Source organism: Gloeophyllum trabeum, assembly GCF_000344685.1.
Source record: "Gloeophyllum trabeum ATCC 11539 unplaced genomic scaffold GLOTRscaffold_00006, whole genome shotgun sequence".
NCBI lineage: Eukaryota > Fungi > Basidiomycota > Agaricomycetes > Gloeophyllales > Gloeophyllaceae > Gloeophyllum > Gloeophyllum trabeum.
In genome coordinates this window covers 1,333,695-1,351,679 of record NW_006920415.1, presented here as the reverse complement: position 1 = coordinate 1,351,679, position 17,985 = coordinate 1,333,695, and the positions used below count along the sequence as shown (strand labels likewise).

The 17,985-nt window shown below is 53.9% G+C and overlaps 7 protein-coding genes across 7 annotated transcripts; 3 read left to right on the top strand and 4 right to left on the bottom strand.

Moving 5' to 3' along the window:
* Positions 1–916: 916 nt before the first annotated feature.
* GLOTRDRAFT_121282 (uncharacterized protein) lies at positions 917–3,697 on the top strand. Its single transcript, XM_007867721.1, has 2 exons — positions 917–957; positions 1,007–3,697. Exon 2 carries the CDS (start codon positions 1,017–1,019, stop codon positions 3,414–3,416), a length of 2,400 nt encoding a protein of 799 aa, XP_007865912.1. The 5' UTR covers positions 917–957; positions 1,007–1,016; the 3' UTR covers positions 3,417–3,697.
* Positions 3,698–3,737: 40 nt separating this feature from the next.
* GLOTRDRAFT_138635 (uncharacterized protein) lies at positions 3,738–4,855 on the bottom strand. Its single transcript, XM_007867720.1, has 6 exons — positions 4,797–4,855; positions 4,694–4,742; positions 4,573–4,629; positions 4,193–4,523; positions 4,028–4,136; positions 3,738–3,974 (listed from the first exon to the last, which is right to left on the bottom strand). Exons 1-6 carry the CDS (start codon positions 4,810–4,812, stop codon positions 3,916–3,918), a joined length of 621 nt encoding a protein of 206 aa, XP_007865911.1. The 5' UTR covers positions 4,813–4,855; the 3' UTR covers positions 3,738–3,915.
* A 72-nt stretch (positions 4,856–4,927) lies between these two features.
* GLOTRDRAFT_60701 (uncharacterized protein) lies at positions 4,928–6,205 on the top strand. The gene is made up of 4 exons (XM_007867719.1): positions 4,928–5,066; positions 5,127–5,373; positions 5,430–5,885; positions 5,945–6,205. The coding sequence occupies exons 1-3, from the start codon at positions 4,962–4,964 to the stop codon at positions 5,492–5,494; spliced, it is 417 nt and encodes a 138-aa protein (XP_007865910.1). The 5' UTR covers positions 4,928–4,961; the 3' UTR covers positions 5,495–5,885; positions 5,945–6,205.
* Positions 5,650–7,718, bottom strand: GLOTRDRAFT_138633 (cysteine proteinase; the record flags this gene model as incomplete). The annotated part of the gene is made up of 8 exons (XM_007867718.1): positions 5,650–5,885; positions 5,945–6,332; positions 6,490–6,645; positions 6,704–6,818; positions 6,878–6,986; positions 7,039–7,432; positions 7,478–7,513; positions 7,560–7,718. The coding sequence occupies 8 exons, from the start codon at positions 7,716–7,718 to the stop codon at positions 5,650–5,652; spliced, it is 1,593 nt and encodes a 530-aa protein (XP_007865909.1).
* Positions 7,719–9,349: 1,631 nt separating this feature from the next.
* On the bottom strand, positions 9,350–10,712 carry GLOTRDRAFT_26487 (uncharacterized protein; the record flags this gene model as incomplete). Its single annotated transcript, XM_007867305.1, has 3 exons — positions 9,350–9,407; positions 10,398–10,523; positions 10,585–10,712. Coding segments are annotated over 3 exons (312 nt in total), but the record flags the coding sequence as incomplete, so codon positions are not given.
* A 382-nt stretch (positions 10,713–11,094) lies between these two features.
* On the bottom strand, positions 11,095–12,017 carry GLOTRDRAFT_40967 (uncharacterized protein; the record flags this gene model as incomplete). The annotated part of the gene is made up of 3 exons (XM_007867330.1): positions 11,095–11,454; positions 11,628–11,741; positions 11,868–12,017. Coding segments are annotated over 3 exons (624 nt in total), but the record flags the coding sequence as incomplete, so codon positions are not given.
* A 3,512-nt stretch (positions 12,018–15,529) lies between these two features.
* GLOTRDRAFT_93416 (uncharacterized protein) lies at positions 15,530–17,106 on the top strand (the record flags this gene model as incomplete). The annotated part of the gene is made up of 6 exons (XM_007867717.1): positions 15,530–15,595; positions 15,617–15,677; positions 15,699–15,901; positions 15,968–16,123; positions 16,364–16,801; positions 16,831–17,106. 6 exons carry the CDS (start codon positions 15,530–15,532, stop codon positions 17,104–17,106), a joined length of 1,200 nt encoding a protein of 399 aa, XP_007865908.1.
* Positions 17,107–17,985: the final 879 nt, after the last annotated feature.

Sequence of the window (17,985 nt, the reverse complement as noted above, 5' to 3'; positions counted from 1 at the left end):
CAATGTATATCACTATTTTAAACCAGCAAGAAAGGTATTCTACCATTACAGTAGATATAAACATGTTTGTCTCTTCTTATTCCTGAGCTGTCCACCATCGGGATGAAATGATGGTTGATTTTACCGAGGTCGGCAAAAGAGTGCTTAGGGAAGTTATGTATTGTCTTCAGAAACATTTGGAACATATCTATGTGCACACCAGTGGGTGCATTCTCTATCCTTGATAGAGATGAGCTTGATTTCCAGGAAGCACAAGTCTGTGTAATTAATGGACAAAACAAGTACTGGATCACAGCTGTAAAAGGCTGAATATATAACTCATGTACTATGTTGAGTTTACAGTTCTAACACAGGGGAAGGGACCTGCTTCTGCTGCGGCAGGAGAGCCCGAACAGTGACCAGGATATTTGGTGTGACACTTTTTGCGATGGTGTCACAGCTTGTCACGTCCGCGACGCGTTCGGACGCGTCGTTAATTGCTCTTTACTGCCAGAAAACCTACGGCGTGCTACGTTCACATTCACGCGTCACTTGATTCATAAAAGTTAATCTATATCAACGAGCGGATGCAATGTTGGTTGTACATTTTTGTTAAATGTACTTACGGTCTCGTTACCTCTATCTAATGAACTTGATATTGGGAAATACGGAAATTCAGAACCAACGTTGCATCTTCTGTATCATGACATCCCTGCTGGTACATTTTATATGCGTGATTTCAACATGCGGAAGGCTCTATGGAGGCGGGGGATTTGCGACCACTTTCTTGCAGAGTCCAAACAGATGCAAACAACTCGCCGCGCGACCCGGAATTGCGCCTCCCCAAAATCAGTCTGAAATACGACGCGTCTCTTCGCAAATTCCTTGGACCAACTTCCGCCTACAAGTCTAGCGTTCAACGTCAGGGCTCAGGCGTTCCAAAAAGGTCGGCTGGGAATACGACTTGCGCTCATCCAGGTATGTTATAATACTGGAAATTGTAATACCTTCTGACAGTCGGTGATAGATGCTGGCCTATGCAGAGTCTCTTTCGTCTGTTCCAGCCGAAGAGAATTAATACGCGACTGTTTTCGACTACGCTCGTGAATGCCCGGAAACCCATCTACTTTACCCCTCGAGCCATCAATAATGACATACTGGCGCTCTCGCGAAAATCGGGCGAGCTCTCTCGCGATCCAATATGGGTTCTGGCCAACAGGATGCTGAGGCTGAAGAAGCAGGAGGCATTGTCGCAGGCGCTGGACGAATGCGGTGTGTCTCGCGAGGAATTCGAGCGATGGATAGGAGCCGTCCGGGCGTACGACTTCGACAGTGCTATGGACGTGCTGAGAGCGAAGGGCTTCGCGCTTACTCCCGCAGGAAAGATCAGCAGGCACTTGCCCTTGTGGCTCGTGATCCACTTATTATCCACCAAAATGAAGACAGCTTCCCAAGCCCGACTAGCTCTTCCATTGGCCGTCTCTCATATGCCTGTTACTCCGATGCATCTGCAGGCACCCATTCTGATACTGGCGGCTTACGCATTGGGCCAGCATAACCTGCCTCCTTTGATGAATCCTCTGGTCACTAGGTTCTTGGAAACACCAATGGAAGGTCGGACTCGTGCACTGTACTACAACCACCTACTCCAGGCCATTTCCCGTCTACCTTCGTCTTGGGAATCCAGCCGCTTGGCTGTATCTGTGCTCCACGCGATGTCGGCTCGCCAAATACGGCTATGGCCTCGTACATACAAGTATCTCCTATCAGACCAATTCGTCACCCTTGACTTAGCGAAGATGCTCCGGGATAGAATGCGGCAGGAGGGCGTAAAGCCCATCCTAGCTCACCTGGAAGCCTTCCTCAAAGTCTTCTCAAGAGCGGGTATGCACCATGAAGCCGGCACGTATCTAGACGCCATCCGCGAAATGTCTCTACAAAAAGGCTTTGAGATCGTGCCCTACGGGACCTATCCCACACGGGAGCCCGACCAGCCTGCTGCCTCCGTCACCCGGCACAACACCGCGTATTTGCGCTCCTTCCGCGACGAAGAATCGGTCAATAGGTACCTCGCCCGCCTCGCCAACCTCGAGCAGTCCAAGCCCGGCAAGGACGACCGCAGCCTCCGGCGGCTGGGGACGCTCCGCCGGCGCCGTCTCGCGACGCTGCGCAAGCGCCGGCTCGACATCTCTGACTGGACCACCATTCTCTCCATCGCGGTGCGCAACCCGCAGACAGACCTCAAGAAGCTCTGGGACTTCTTCGCAGGCCCGAAGGCCCGCGTCCGCCCGACGACCGCGACGTTCACGCTGTTCATGAAAGCGTTCCACGACCGCCGGGACTACGTCGCCGCTAGCCTTGTGTGGTACGAGATGCGCCGGCGGAAGCTGCAGCTGGACCGCAAGGCGCTGACGCTCGGCGTGCAGGTGCTCACGATGGTCGGCAAGGCCCACAATGCTTTCCACATCATGGACTTCCGCGCCGCAAAGCCCGGGTTGCCCGCCGTTGAGGGCACGATCAAGCTCGACGCGGGCGTCGTTAACGCGTTCATGCGCTCGCTGATCCGCGTTCGCCGCCCCGACGTCGTGTACGTCCTGTGGGACCACATGGAAGCCCTGTACGGCGTGCGCCCGGACGTCGAGACGCTGAACAAGCTGCTCGAGGCGGCGTACCTCGGTGCGAAGCTGGACGACACCTTCGCGGGCTTTATCGCGAATCTGAAGCTCAAAAACCCCTTCCACTGGCCCGCGGACCCTTCAGCCGAGGTGGCGCCCGGGAAGCGGCGGCAGGTGCTGGTCGAGCGGATAAAGGCGGCAATCGCGGACCGCAAGGCGCCCAAGGGGACGTGGAATGATGAGCCCGCGTGGCGCGTCACTCGGCGCATCTTCCAGGAAGTCATCCTGGGCAACTGGCCGCACCTGAACGACATCGAGCCGCCCGCGCACGCGGTGCGCGTGTCGCCCGACGCGCTGATTGAGTCGCCCGTGCTCGACCTCGCGCGGAACATCCTCCGCGCGCGACGGCACAACGATGACAACGCCCGCACCAACGCACCTCAGTCGCCTGCCTCCGACGCGCCCGTCATGCTCGACGAGTTCGGGCCGTACCCGCAGATCCTCCCCACCGACGCGACCTTCCGCGCGTACATCGTGCTCTGCGGCGCGCACGCGCACGCGGGCGACATCCCGCTCGCGCTCGCGTGGATGCGCGCGCTGGCGATCCCGCCGCGGAAGGCGACGCTCGCGCTCGCGCTCGCGTACTGGGGCGAGGTGAGCATGAACGCGCCGCTCGTCGAGCGCGTGACGGGGCAGAACGAGTACCGGCGGCTGTGGGCGTGGATGGGCGGGTGGGTGGGCGAGCGCGGGATGCCGACGCGGGAGGACGTGGGGGATGCGCTGAGGATGCTGGCGCAAATGAGGGAGGCGAGGGTGGGCTGAGGGGATCTGTGTTCGGCGGGATGCATGCGAAGGCTGAGGTTGTCGTATGGGAGGGGACGCCCGTTTTGTCGCGAGTCTTTTTCTCCCCGCACCTCATGGTCCCCGGGTCCTTCGTCGCCTCTGGACTTGAGGCATGATGTACGGATGTGCATTGTGACCCGCTTAGTTATACGTTGATGGTGTTTGGGGTTCGGGTGCGCTAGGTAATAAGGCTCGGGCGGATCCATAATGCGATGAGACGCGATATTGTATGTACGCGAATAACGGTGACTCAGTTGGCGCTGCAGAGAGGTGAAAGAAGCTCTATGCTTCTCACAAGACCGTACAGATCTCTGGTCAGCAATATGTGCAGCTTGGCATAGCATGCGCGGTGATGGAGCAAAGCGTGAATTCGTAGTGATACAATTCCGATGACAACCGCGAGAGTACAAGAGGTTCACTGCCGATACATTCTTTCTTCTGTTTCCTTCAAGCACCTTTGTTACGGCTACAACTTTCTTCAAGAGCGTCTCCCGGCGCGCGCGGCCGCTTGTTTCTTCTCGACCTCGGCTGCCTTGGCTGCAAACGAAGTGAGTGCGATAGATGGAAAGAAGGATGCAGGATGGACGTACCCTCGGCCTCCGCCTTTCTCTTCGCGGCAGCAGCCTCGCGCTCGGCGCGGATCTTGGCGAGGCGAGCGAGGTCCGCCTTCGCCTGGTCCGTCTTGCCCGCCTCGTGCAGCTACCAAAGCATCAGCACCCACCCCCACACGCCCCGCCACGCAGACGCAGACGCACCTTCCACCACTTCTCCTTCGCGTCCTTCTTCTCCTGCTCCTCGCGCTCGCGGCGCGTCGGCTCGCGCGGCACGTCGAGGTCCGCGAGGCTGAGGTTCTTGACCGCGGCGTGGTTCGGGTTGACGAGGTACGGGTCCTCGGGGCCGTCCGCGGCCGCCTTGGCCTTGGCCTGCTTCTTCAGCTGGCGGCGCTCCTCGCGCGTGAGCTCGGGCTGCCCCGCGGCGGGCGCTGCGGCGCCCTCCTCTTCCTCGTCGGACTCTTCCTCCTCCTCTTCTTCTTCCTCGCCGTCCGCAGAGTCCTCGTCAGAGTCGTCGTCGCTGCCGCGCGCGGCCCTGGAGATCTGGTCAGATCTGTCTCCTGGTATATGGGGAGAGGGCGCACCATTTGTCCATGGCGGCGGTGGACTCGTCGTCCCCGTCCGTGGCTGCGATGTTCCGGCTGCATCGCCCGACGCACGGTCAGATCGATGTGGCGTTCATGCGCACGATGGGACACGGCGCACCTGAAATTCCGCCCGCCGCCCCGCTTGACCTTGAACTTGCCTCTGCCAGCTATGCGCGACGTCAGGCTGTCTGCGCCAGCGTAGCCAAACCCCAGATACGCACCTGCGCCTCGCGCCATGGATATTTACAGTAGGATAGGATATCGAGGCGAGAGGAGAGACAAAGATAGAGGCCGCGTCCAAGCCCACCAAATCGAGCGTATGTCGCGGCGTTTCCCGGACGCAGCGAGTTGCACTTGCACCAGCAACCCATCCGACGCAACGAACGATGACCACGATCCCGACGCGGCTCGCGCAGGCGGCGCGCACGTCGAGCAGCCCGTCCGAGGCGCGCAAGCGCGTCATCCAGCTCTACCGCGACTGGTACCGCTCCGTGCGTCCTCCCCTCCTCCTCCTTGCCCTGCCCACTAGTACTAACCCCCCGCCCACCCAGGCCCCCGAGATCTGCAGCCTCTACGCGCTCAACGTGCCGCCCTCCGCGATCCGGCACGCCGTGCGCGCGCAGTTCGAGCGCAACCGCTACGTCTCCGACCAGAAAGTGATCGACGTGCTCCTCCTCAAGGGCTACCAGGAGTTCCAGGAGACGATGAACTGCTGGAAGCAGAACGACCACGTGCTGGGCATACTCCTCGAGCCGAAGGAGCGGCCGCGGCGGTCGTTTTTGCAGAAGTTTTATGAGGGTGAGTGTGTGCGCAGTGTGTGTACGTGGGGGACGGGTGCTGATGTGTGCTTGTAGGGAGGGACGAGGATGCGGTGTTGCCCGCGACGGGGACGAAGGCGACGGGCCAGATAGGGATGTAATAGACTGTCTGTCTCGTATAATCAATCCATTCTACTATGGACACCTATCCACACATTCACGACTGATACAATTTCCCCGCTACTTAAGCGTACACTCGTCACTTGTGCCCTTCCTCTTCCCTTCCCGCCTTAGACCCCCGCCCTCTTTCCACCCCCTACAGCGGCCGACTCCTATAAAGCAGCACGTACGCCGCCGAGTCCTCCCCGCCGCCGTCGAGCGTGCCCAGCTTCTCCGCGGGGAACACGCTCACCTTATCATCATCAAACTTCAGCCACTCATCATCCTCCTCCTCGTCCGCGCCCCCACCATCCCCGCGTCGGAACGCGCTCCGCTTCGCCCACCCGATATAGTGCCCCGCGTCCGCCGCCGCGCCCTTGTGCGTCACGATCGCTGTGGGCGTGCACGTAGGTAAATAGGTACCGATCGGAAATGGGCAGACGCGCACGCACCGACAAGCTCGTACAGCCCGTGCAGACTGCACCCCTCGTCGCGCCTGAGCTCCTCGCTCACGAGCGCCTCCAGCTCGCGCCGCTCCTCCGCGACCCACGCCGCCTCGCTCTTCTCCGGCGCGTCCACCTCCATCGGGGCGCCCTCAGTGTTAGTACTGGTAGTGGTAGTCGACCCGGCGCCAGCGTCAGTGTTAGTTGACCCCGCTCCAGGAGTAGTTGAAGAGGCAGTGGAAGCAGTAGGCGCCTTCGTCCGCCGGCGCACGTTCCGCCGGTCCCTCCGCGCCTTCTCGACGTCCAGCAGCCGGCGGTTGAGCGGGGCGAGCCGCGCGCGCAGCTCGTCCGTCACGAGGTCGAGCGCGTCGAACTCGGGCGGGAACTTTACTTTGCGCTGCGGAGAGCGGGCGGGCGGGTTAGCGTCACCCGCTCCTTGCACAGTGAGAGGAAAAGAAAGAGAGAGAGAGAGAGAGAGAGAGAGAGGAAAAAGACAGCGCAGAGAAAGCGCGCAGGAAAAACCAAACACAAACACCAACCCAAACCCCACTCACCATAATCTTCGCCTTCCTACTGATATCCCTCCTCCACGCGAAACGCACCATGTGCACGGTGAGGTACGCCGGCAGGCGCGCGAGGCGCGCGGTCTGCGTGTACGCGGCCTGCCGGCCGAGCGTCGGCGAGGTCTTTTCGACTTCTTGGGTGAGCGCCTGGGGGGGATTGGGGTTTAGTACGGTAGGGAGGGGGGAGGGAGGGAGAGGCACGCACGCTGAGAATGCCCTGGAGCATGAAATTGGTGCTGCCGGTGATGTTGCACTCGATCTTGAGCACCCTTTCGTGCGCGACGGTCGGGGGCTCGTCGGGGGCCTCGGCGGTCTTGAGTCTGCGTGGGTGTGAGGAGGGGGGAAGGGGAAGGGGAGGAGAAAGAAGAAGCACACGCACTCGCGGCGAATCTCGCCCTGCATGTACTGCTCGACGAACCTGCCCGCGCCGGAGGGGCCGGGGACGTCCTTGAGCGCGTTGGCGATCGCCGTCCAGCACTCCTCCGCGTCTGTCGCCCGCGTCATCAGCGGCCCAGAAAAACAAATAGAGGGCAGACGCACCCTGCTGCGCGTACCCGCGCATCACGCCGCCCTTTGTCCTGTCCATCTCCGCAAACTGCGGCGCGACCTGGCGGAGCACGCTGAGGAAGGCCATCGGCGTGACCGGCTCCGTCGTCTCGCGCATATTTCTGTACAAGTCGCGCAAAGCCCGGGGGAGCGGGCCGAGCGCGGCGGCGGGGGCATTGTCCAAAGCGGTCTGCAACTCGGGGATGGCGCGCAGGGCCTGCACGGTGGCGTTCATGTAGCAGGTGTTGCCGAGGTTGCGGAGGCCGGCGGGGAGGGCGGCGGAGGCCCGAGCGAGCTCGGTGTCGGGGAGGTCCTCGATGAAGACGGTGGGGGCGGGCGGGGGCTTGGGGAGCTCGGTGGCGGCGCCGATGACCATGAATGTTTGGCCCTGGGGTGGGTGAATACGGGATGCAGGTGCGGAGACGGCACTCACGGCTTTCGGCGCGACCTTGCTCCAGTCGGTGTCGTCCTGCGGGGTGGATGAGCGATCGCACAGCACAGAAGAAAAGGCGGACCTTGAGGACGCCGCCCTTGAGCATGACCTTGAGCCTGTCGGCGGGGACGCGCGTGGCGGCGCTGACGGCGTGCTTGAAGGCGGCGGCGGGCTGGTCGGTGTCGAGCAGGAGCGGGAGGGTCTTGCCCGCGTGCTTGATGTTGACTTGCAGTACTGGCATTGTGGTGACCGCGTAAGCCTGGATGAGCGTTTCGGACAACTTAAGGTTCTCGAGAACGCCCTGGCGACTGGGAGGTTCGCCCGCCGAACGCGTTCGCGAACGGCGAACGTCTGGGCACGTGAGGGGATGCCACGCCACCTGAGCAGAGCCTAGGGAATTGCCACACCGCAACTATTGTTGTATTTAGCGAGAAAGACAATGGCGGCGATGCTTTCAATCTATAAAATACAGTTTGCTATGCACATATTGTTGTACAGTAAACAGTGATATCCATGAATTTCAAGTTGTCCATGCCCGATGACTAATTATATGTATACAAGGCTTCTGTAGAGGCATCACATTTCCAATGCAATGCCAGTAGTAGTGACTATGGAAACCATTAGGGGGAGGGCACAGAAGGGGCTTCAGTGGGTTTGTGCAACCCCAATTCAACCCCAATTGGACAGACAGCTTCGATTACTCGCCACATTTTTTGACAGCAATTTGTTAGGAAGCGATGTCCTAACTAGTCGTCTTGAGATAACTGGGCCACGTGCCAACAGTTATGTCGTCACTACCTCAGTAAGCATACTGAAAGGTAGGTCTGGCCGGGCCAATGCCAACGGTCAAGTCAAGAGTCCAGGTAATTGCTGTATTCAACAGGAGGTTGAACTAAGGAATACATGGGTTTTCCTACAGTATATATAGTAACTGGTATAGGGGTTAATACCCAAAGAAGAGAACAATAAGAAAGGATGTGTTAGCTATCCTGTGAGAATGTAACTCAGAGAAATGAGAAATACAAGGGTGCCCATTGGTAGAAGGTGAGTCAAGGGAGATAACGTGTGAGAAGAAGATGGCGTCCATGGGAAGGTCTACTCAGAGAAAGGTACTGTCCAATAGCAATGCTCGGAATGGAAATAGAATGAGATAAGCATGGGAAAATCATAACACAATTTCAATCTCACAGACTGATTACAATAAATTTACAAGTTAAAAATGTTATGATTTTCCCATGCTTATCTCATTCTATTTCCATTCCGAGCATTGCTATTGGACAGTACCTTTCTCTGAGTAGACCTTCCCATGGACGCTATCTTCTTCTCACACGTTATCTCCCTTGACTCACCTTCTACTAATGGGCGCCCTTGTATTTCTCATTTCTCTGAGTTACATTCTCACAGGATAGCTAACACATCCTTTCTTATTGTTCTCTTCTTTGGGTATTAACCCCTATACCAGTTACTATATATACTGTAGGAAAACCCATGTATTCCTTAGTTCAACCTCCTGTTGAATACAGCAATTACCTGGACTCTTGACTTGACCGTTGGCATCAGCCCAGCCAGACCTACCTTTCAGTAAGCTTACTGAGGTAGTGACGACATAACTGTTGGCACGTGGCCCAGTTATCTCAAGACGACTAGTTAGGACATCGCTTCCTAACAAAAAACCGGATAATTCTATCCAGCAACCCCCCTTAATAATTTTGCTTATCTGGCAAGGGGAGTTGCTGAACTACGAACGTGACATCTATGAATCGAGAAACTAATCTGCACTCAGATCCTCTGTACCATTAGCGAGTCATACGATAATTCACAGGAGATCTGTATCTAATGTCCATCTATCTCCCACTGTGTCCCTGTTTGAGTCGGACACATCTGGTGATTGTGACCTGTTTGTTTACACAAGCCACACCTCCGACGTTTCCTCCCCATTGATGAAGAGTTATGGAGGCAGCAGCACGCACAGTGTGCCCTACACAACTCACCTGTATTGAGTGGATGCTGTAGCTACTGGTAAAGCTTGTATAAACGACCCTTGTCATTAGGCAGCAGAGCTGCAGGGTTTATATACACTGTGGCCCATAGGCTGACTAACCTATGTGGAATATCCCTAATCCTACTGAGCTCCACCTATGATGTCACTGACCCACATGAGCTCCATGCCTTTGTACAATAGTGGAATATACCAGAATGTTCCAGAGGGTTCCGGTACATCCTGGTACATTGTAGAACCTGGCAGCTAAGTCAGTGCCTAGTTCAACACCCATGTTGGAGTGACTGTGGGAATCAGAGAGGTGACACCACTCTGTTTCTCAGGCTGTGGCAAACTGCACGGATTCCAAATTTAGCGACATTCTTTCCTTTTTGGGTTATGTTTATCTTTCGTTCTCTTATTGTCACTCTTTATCACTCTGACAGCTCATATAGTGTTGTGATAACCTTTTGACGTATCTAGATTGCTGTACCATACCTTGCAAGCTCGAGGACCTTAAGTACAACGCCCCTGTAGATACACCCCCATCTTTGCACTCGTTCGTTAGACGTGCTAAGTGGGGTGAGTTTGTATTTGTGAACCCGTTCATTCATGGACTTACCATTACCTGTAGTTTACTTGTCTGTTCGTTCACAGGTAATGCGACCAATCTTTGCACTCGTTCGTTAGACGTGCTAAGTGGGTTTACTTGTCTGTTCGTTCATAGACACACACGTCTACGCAAAGGTCAAATATATTATATTATCTTTACACCCCAGGTTTGCTGGGTCATCTACGTCATCAGCCTGAAGTGCATGCCGAGCAGCAGCATCTCCGCTAGAGCCAAGTCCCAGTAGTGCTGCACTGGTGGAGGCTGGATCAGATGGCGCAGGATTGCTAGATGGGTTGGACGGGTTGGTTGAGGTCTGTTGCACAGCTGACGTTCGTCCCATTTTTGTGGGCCCTCCGCCGCGCAGTGGGCCTTCAATATGAGATGTTAGCTGAGCTGTCTGATGGCGGCCTTTCCGGTTGATGGCGGGAGGATCACGTATCATCGTCTCTGTTTCACTTTGCGTATGACGATCCCTGTAACCAGTATTCAGCATCTCATCGAATGAACAGCCGTCACACATACTGTAGTTCCTTGATTCCACCCAGAAGAGTATCAAGCTGTTCTTGAGTTTGTATATATGGATACACGCTCTTCATTGTGGCTTGCGCTTTGTGAAATATGGTCCGAGCTCCAATTGTTTGAGTAGAAGGTGGAGGGGAGCCGTTGCACTGTCTACGTCCAAAAGGATTGGTGAACGAGGAGGGTACTAACGGTGCCATAACCGAGCACGAAGCAGCACCTTCGAGGGTGCTCGGTGCAACTCTGGAGAGTGTCACTGCCGGGATGGAATCTTTGGGTCTTGGTACCCTCTACATGCAACATCAGTATGTGTTCCTGGTAGCTCGTGCAGATGGCAATAATAAGTAGTGCATAGTATAGGTACCAGTGACACAGTCAGTGATGAATGGCTCATGGTCCTGTAAACTGTGCGGATCACAGGTGAGAGTACCAACGGATGCGGTCACAGATTGCATTGGCCACACCAGTTACCCGACAGGTATCGAGACTACATTGTTTGACGCGCTCTCAAAACCAAGACCCACCGGTACCTGGGTACCCGTACCCAACGACACGGGTCTGTGCACACATTTGATTCATATAAAACGCTACGCACCTTGCCCATACTAAACTTATATGAAATATGAGCCCCTTAAACTTTACCAAAGCTTGAAAGAAGTGCCGGCATGGGAGCCCAAGACTGAGGCCCATGGCGCAATCACAGATGTAGCGTCCATCAGTGAGCAAAAGTAGGTAATGCATTGCTGATGGACCCAAATAGATAATCTGGAGGATGTGCTGTACTTTGAGACCGTTTGTGATCGCTTGCTGCAGTAGCCAGTTCACAGAAATGTGGGCAAAGTCATTGGAAAAGTTGTTATGTGATCGCTGGCATGGTAGATCAGCACCCTAATCTCAACACCTGATATTGGAATGCATACCTTCTCTTCTCCTTTATCCCAGTTGAATTGCATAGTTGTGCCTGAAGCATTGATGGTTCCTATAGGGAGTTGCAGTCATGGTTCAATGGAGATAAAGATGTCATGATCCGAATCACATACCCAACTATGTGCACCTTCAGGAAGCTGTAGGACTTCTGTGGTATAGAAGACGCGGTGCTCCATCTGATTCCGGACTATATTTAGAGCGTAAGGACCCGCATACTTGCGGAGCAACTCCAGCAGGCGTGCAAAAATGCTCTCAATATGGGTATTATGTTGCTGTTGTGAAGACTGGAGAAAGAGTATCAGTATGATGACTGGTGGATGGAATAGAGGTACCAATCCACCCACCTCCCATACATGAACCATATCATTGACTGTCTGCCCTTCTGTCCGTTCATTCAGAGCATCAGACAACTGTAACAGAGTCTTCTTTGGCCCACCCAGCGCCTTATTGACTTGGTTTTCGACTTCGGACCTGCTGTTTGTCCTAGTACCAGCTGTAAAAACTTGACATACCCAAGCCCAAGCCCAACGGTGATATGCACTGACACACAACAATCACCAAGGACCAAAAGGAATAAACCTAAACCCCGTGATATGGGTGAAGGCGGTCAGAGACAACTGAAGGGTATTTAATAGTTCGAGGGGGAAAGGAGGAGTAAGACGCCGTAGGGTAGTCCGTAGGAAGACCTAGAAAAATAAAACAAAACCTTGATGCCTGAAACAAACACTAATGGACGCTCCGGAGTATTTATCTCCGAAAAGTCGCAAACAAAGTCGCAAACCACGGAACTGAGTGTAGGTTCGGGCCCACGGGAGTAGAAAACGCTAAAGGGACTTGTTTAATTTTTATTTCGCTATGTGAGACGCACCGGAGCTAATTGAATCGATGGCGGAGCTAATTCACTCGATGAGTCAGGCCTATTGGCAAAGCTAAGATCGGTTATAATTCGCTAAGTTCGACGCTTTCGAACTTCTCGGGTCGCTGAGATCGTAACGCTAATTCTCTGAGATGGTGAAGTCGAAACTTGTTTTTCTGTATGCTACTTTGTACAATTTATACTACAGGAATGGCTTTGCGACCGTTCGGAGATAAATAACAAATAAACGCCGCTACCCACAGGATTGCTCAGCACTTTCCTCCGCTATACCATACACCATACGACTCTCTTGCGCTCCCACTTGCTCTTTCCAGCCCCTATAGGTCGCCTCGATGCTCCGCCACCTGCCCTAAGCGGTCCCATCACTCCGCGCGATGCACTAGTCACGTGCTAATTACCGCTGGCCGCTCGCTGACTGATGCTGACCTCATGGTGACTCATATACATCTGCACCTTCGGTATTTTGATGGAAATGAGGGGAGTGAGTGTTGGAGGTTGGGCATGAGGAAGATGCCCCTCGATAGAAGTGTCCGCGGGTCCCGGAGCTAATGCAGCTAGAAGTCGCATTGGTTAAGTCACTCCAGAGCTTCGGTGCGCGGAGATAAAGCGCAGAATGGGTCCGAGTACGCCTCGAGGATGTTGGGAAGTCCGGAGCTAAATAGAAAAAGTCTTTAGAGCCCATAGAAGCCTAGAGGTGTGTGAGCGCTGTGTCGAATAAGCTCCAGAGGGCTTGTACAATGCGCTGAGTCCGCGTTTTCGGGGGTCAGACGATCCTGAGGCTTATCAACGCACCATCTCTTCTGTCTTCATCACATCGACGGTAACATGACTACTGCTGTGCGCATTCGGCTCGGATCACAATGGGACCAGTTCAAGGCAGACTTCTGGGAGACATACCGAGCTGTGAGCCCAGACGATTTCGAAGAGCAATGGAAGGTTCTCCTTATCGGCTACCCCACTGCAGCAGACTATTTAGCTGCGGAGATGTATCCCTGTCATGACCGTTGATAAGCCTCAGGATCGTCTGACCCCCGAAAACGCGGACTCAGCGCATTGTACAAGCCCTCTGGAGCTTATTCGACACAGCGCTCACACACCTCTAGGCTTCTATGGGCTCTAAAGACTTTTTCTATTTAGCTCCGGACTTCCCAACATCCTCGAGGCGTACTCGGACCCATTCTGCGCTTTATCTCCGCGCACCGAAGCTCTGGAGTGACTTAACCAATGCGACTTCTAGCTGCATTAGCTCCGGGACCCGCGGACACTTCTATCGAGGGGCGTCTTCCTCATGCCCAACCTCCAACACTCACTCCCCTCATTTCCATCAAAATACCGAAGGTGCAGATGTATATGAGTCACCATGAGGTCAGCATCAGTCAGCGAGCGGCCAGCGGTAATTAGCACGTGACTAGTGCATCGCGCGGAGTGATGGGACCGCTTAGGGCAGGTGGCGGAGCATCGAGGCGACCTCTAGGGGCTGGGACGAGCAAGTGGGAGCGCAAGGGAGTTGTATGGTGCATGGTATAATGGCGGCAAGTGCTGAGCAATCTGGTGGGCAGCGGCATTTATTTGTTATTTATCTCCAGACGGTCGCAAAGCCATTCCTGTAGTATAAATTGTACAAAGTAGCATACAGAAAAACAAGTTTCGACTTCACCATCTCAGAGAATTAGCGTTACGATCTCAGTGACCCTCGAAGTTCCAAAGTGTCGAACTTAGCGAATTATAACCGATCCTAGCTTTGCCAATAGGCCTGACTCGTCGAGTGATTTATCTCCACCGTCGGTTTAATTATCTCCGGTGTGTCCTACATAGCGAAATAAAATTAACCAAGTCTCTCCAGCAATTTCGGCCACCGCGGGCATGATCCTACAACAGGTGTCATTGCTTGCGACTTTGATTGCGACTTTTCGGAGATAAATACACTTTTCGGAGATAAATACTCCGTCGCGTCAACTAGTGTTTGTTTCAGGCATCAAAGAATTTGTTTTATTTTTCTAGGTCTTCCTATTGACTACCCTATGTCGTCTTACTCCTCCTTCCCCCTCGAACTATTAAAATACCCCTCAGTTGTCTCAGACTGCCTCCACCCATACCACTGGTGTTAGGTTTATTTCTTTTGGTCCTTGGTGATTGTTGTGTGTCTGTGCATATCAGTGTTAAGGGAAGAACAAACTTTGCACTGGCCACAATTGATGCGTGATGATCTGCCATGAGGACTTCGGGCGGGACTTCTCTGGTCCCATGCAGATGGTTTGGGAGTACCCACTTATGTGTCTTGGTGTCTTCAGTCTGATGCAGGCAATACCAGAGATTCCGATTCTTGCCGAAGTTATCAATACCAATGCCAATATTGAGTGGGTAGCCATACTGATTCCTGCCGTAAGAATTGTTGTTTATCAGTATGTCCGAAAAGCGATGGGCGAGAGCCTCTTGCTCTGGTGATTGCCACCACAATGCTGTAATGACTTGCTGATCATTAAGCCGTATGTAGTAGCGCCATCCTTCTCCACTTTTGTATGATGCTTCGAGTTTGTTCAGTATTGCATTGACATCCCCCCCCCCAAGTGCGATCACTTTGTCGTGAGCTTCCCGACGTGCACCATTCAGCATATTTGAGATCTGTAGTTACTGGGTTCAGGACACGGGTATTTACACTACGAACAGATATGAGTACAAGATGTAATCTAATCTATCGGATCAAGCAAGCACATGACCTATGATGAGTTCAAGTACACGTGACAAGATCAAAGCATGTGAGCAAATCACACACTGAATGTGTGATGTACGTGCGCATACGAGGAGACACGTCTACCTTGAGTTCTCATAGGTACTCGCACTCCTTACACCTGTGCCCGGCTAGAATGTATTATGACTTCTAATTGAGCTCGTACTACCAAGCTGGCTGATGCTCGGCATCTGGAAATACTAAGTCCGACAATAAACACCCTCTAGCAGTGACTCAGACTGTGGGAAAGCTTGCACTGAGAGTGCAAGCACTCCCACACACCACTGAAGACGACTCAGGCAAAGAGGAACAAGACAGATCCAAGTCCCTCGCTCACTCGCCACTCCTGAGTCCTCCCCCCATCTTATCGTCTGGTCCTCCCCCGCTCTCCCCCTTCATTCCTGGGCACCATGTCTTCGGCATCCACTAAGAAACAAAATTACCGATGCTACTGTCAAGCCTGCCATGGAAAAGTAGTAAGTCGTTGGAAGAAATAGAAGCACCAACGAGAGGAATTTCGGTGGAACAACAAAATCACCTTCCAAAATAATCAAGGGGGTACGTACTTCTGCCGTCCAGATCCCGGGGAATCCAATTGGGAACTTGAGCCATCTACCTCGCTATCCCACCCCTTCGGTTCCTCTCACAGAGGGATATGCCCGCCGCTGCCCATCGTTCCTGATGCTCCGAGTGCATCCCTGCCACAGGCACCAACTCACAGACCACTTGAGATAGAGTCCAAGCAGCCCCATGATGAAGATATATTTAACATGGATGTTAATGTAAGCCTTCTATCTGTTCCCGAGCTCGTAAGATGTATTTCAACTGATCCTATCTTTACTTTGCAGTATTCTCATGACCAGCAGTATGAACTTACATGCTCGGCAGGTCTTCTGACCGAATCGCACTCCTCCCCCAGTGATTCTGACTCATCTAGCAGCATCAATCAGAGCTCTAATGAGGCTGGGCCTCCTGCCGACAACTTTCCTGACGATCATGGCTCGGTATATGTGCCCTCCCCAAGGTCCACCAAGGATCCCGATTGACAAGAGGACTTGAGTGATGACCGTGCGTCGCTATATGCGCGTGATCCTGCCACCAACGCTGAAGCCTTCCCTGCCCCAACTGCTCCCAAGCTGCCTGCACCTACTGGAGATCTGAACCTGGGACGTCAGGAACCTGTGCAGCCCACAGCCCCTGAGGACAAATCTCTTGCTCAACAATGAGCTCTGCGTGCATGCAAGGTCCGTGTTCAAACGGAAGTCTTGACTCTCCAGAAGCAATCACAACTCAGCACTCAACAGCTTGATCTCTATGACAATCCAGACGATGGAGGCGATATCCAGAATCCTCTTGCCTCCAGCAGATTTGCAGCGGATGAGTCCAGGACCTCTCGCGCTGCCCCCATGCTTGACATTCCCCCGCTTGAGCCTTGCGAGCCTGGACGGTCTTACTCAGAGTCGCACCACTCTTGGTTCATGCGCATGGTCTTGATTCTAGTTTCTTCCCTCAATATCAAGTATCATGTCACTTTCTGCGTGTGCTCACTCATCCTGTGGACAATGCGGACCATTTTTATTGCCCTTGGACACCTCGTGCAGAACGACAAGATGCTGACGCTGACATCAGTAATCTACAACTTCGAGCTGGAAGACAGGTTCCAAATATCCCCTGCCTGTCCGGTGTGTCACGAGCTCTTTGCTCCCTCCAGCGGGCCCGATTCTACATGTCCCCATTGCGACGTAGGACTATTCCAACCACGAAACCGGACATTATTCGAGAGTCTCACTGGGGGATCTGCTCTGCGGCCACTGTACCAATCTCCACTCTGTCAAATCTTCTAGTTGGCTTTCTCGCAGAGGGCGAGAATGAGTCCATCTGCGAGCAGTGGCTTGACTACGAGCCCAGCAAGGCTGGTGAGTATCACTTGATGCTGGATGGTGACGTGCTGAAACCACTACCTCGGCCTGCATTAGCTCAAACATGATGATCAAGCAGGCTTTAGTCACTTGCAAGAAATTTCTGGCAGTGTGGAGATGAGGTGGCAGGTTGGGTTCAAGGAGAGTTCGGTATTTGAACTGCTCTTGTAAAGCTAGCTCATGGTTATCTTCGTCAGTGTCTGAGTCTTCGGATGATTCTTCTTCTCCGCGTCGTATGTGATCGTGCTTCGCGCGGTTGTGGCGCGTTGATAAGCCCCAGCGATCTTCTGACCCCCGAAATTGTGAATTTGACACACCATACATCCCCTCCAAAGTTTATTCGACACCACCTGTCGAACCTCTTACGCGACAAGTAACCGACGAAGGGTTCTGTATTTAATTCCGGACCTTCTAACGTCCTCAAGGCAGGCGCAGATCACCAAAATGATTTAGCTCCGCAGCCAGATGCTCCGAAGTCACCCGGAAGAATACCTTTGTGACTAATTATCTCCGGGAACGGCGGAGGCCCGCGTCGCAGTGAGTCATTGGTATTACCACTCCCCAGTCATCACTCCCCTTCGTTTCCGTCAAAGCGACCGAGTCAGCGGACGTAAATCGACGGCCGGACGGAACGTATCAGTCAGCAAGCGGCCGGAGCTAATCCGCACGTGATCAGCCTGCAGTACCGCGTGATGAGGCACTTCAAGCGAGCATTGACGCGTCGAGGCTACCTCTAGGACCTAGGACGAGCACGTGGAAACACGGCAGGATCGTATGGGACATGGTATAGCGGTGGGCAAAGGCTGAGTAATTGTGTGGGATGCGGAGCATATTTGTTATTTAACTCCGGGCGGACGCAAAACCATTCCAATAGCATAAAAATGTATGGAGCGTAGTGGAAAATCCAAGTTTTGTACTTCACCCTCTCAGCGTACCAGAATTATCGT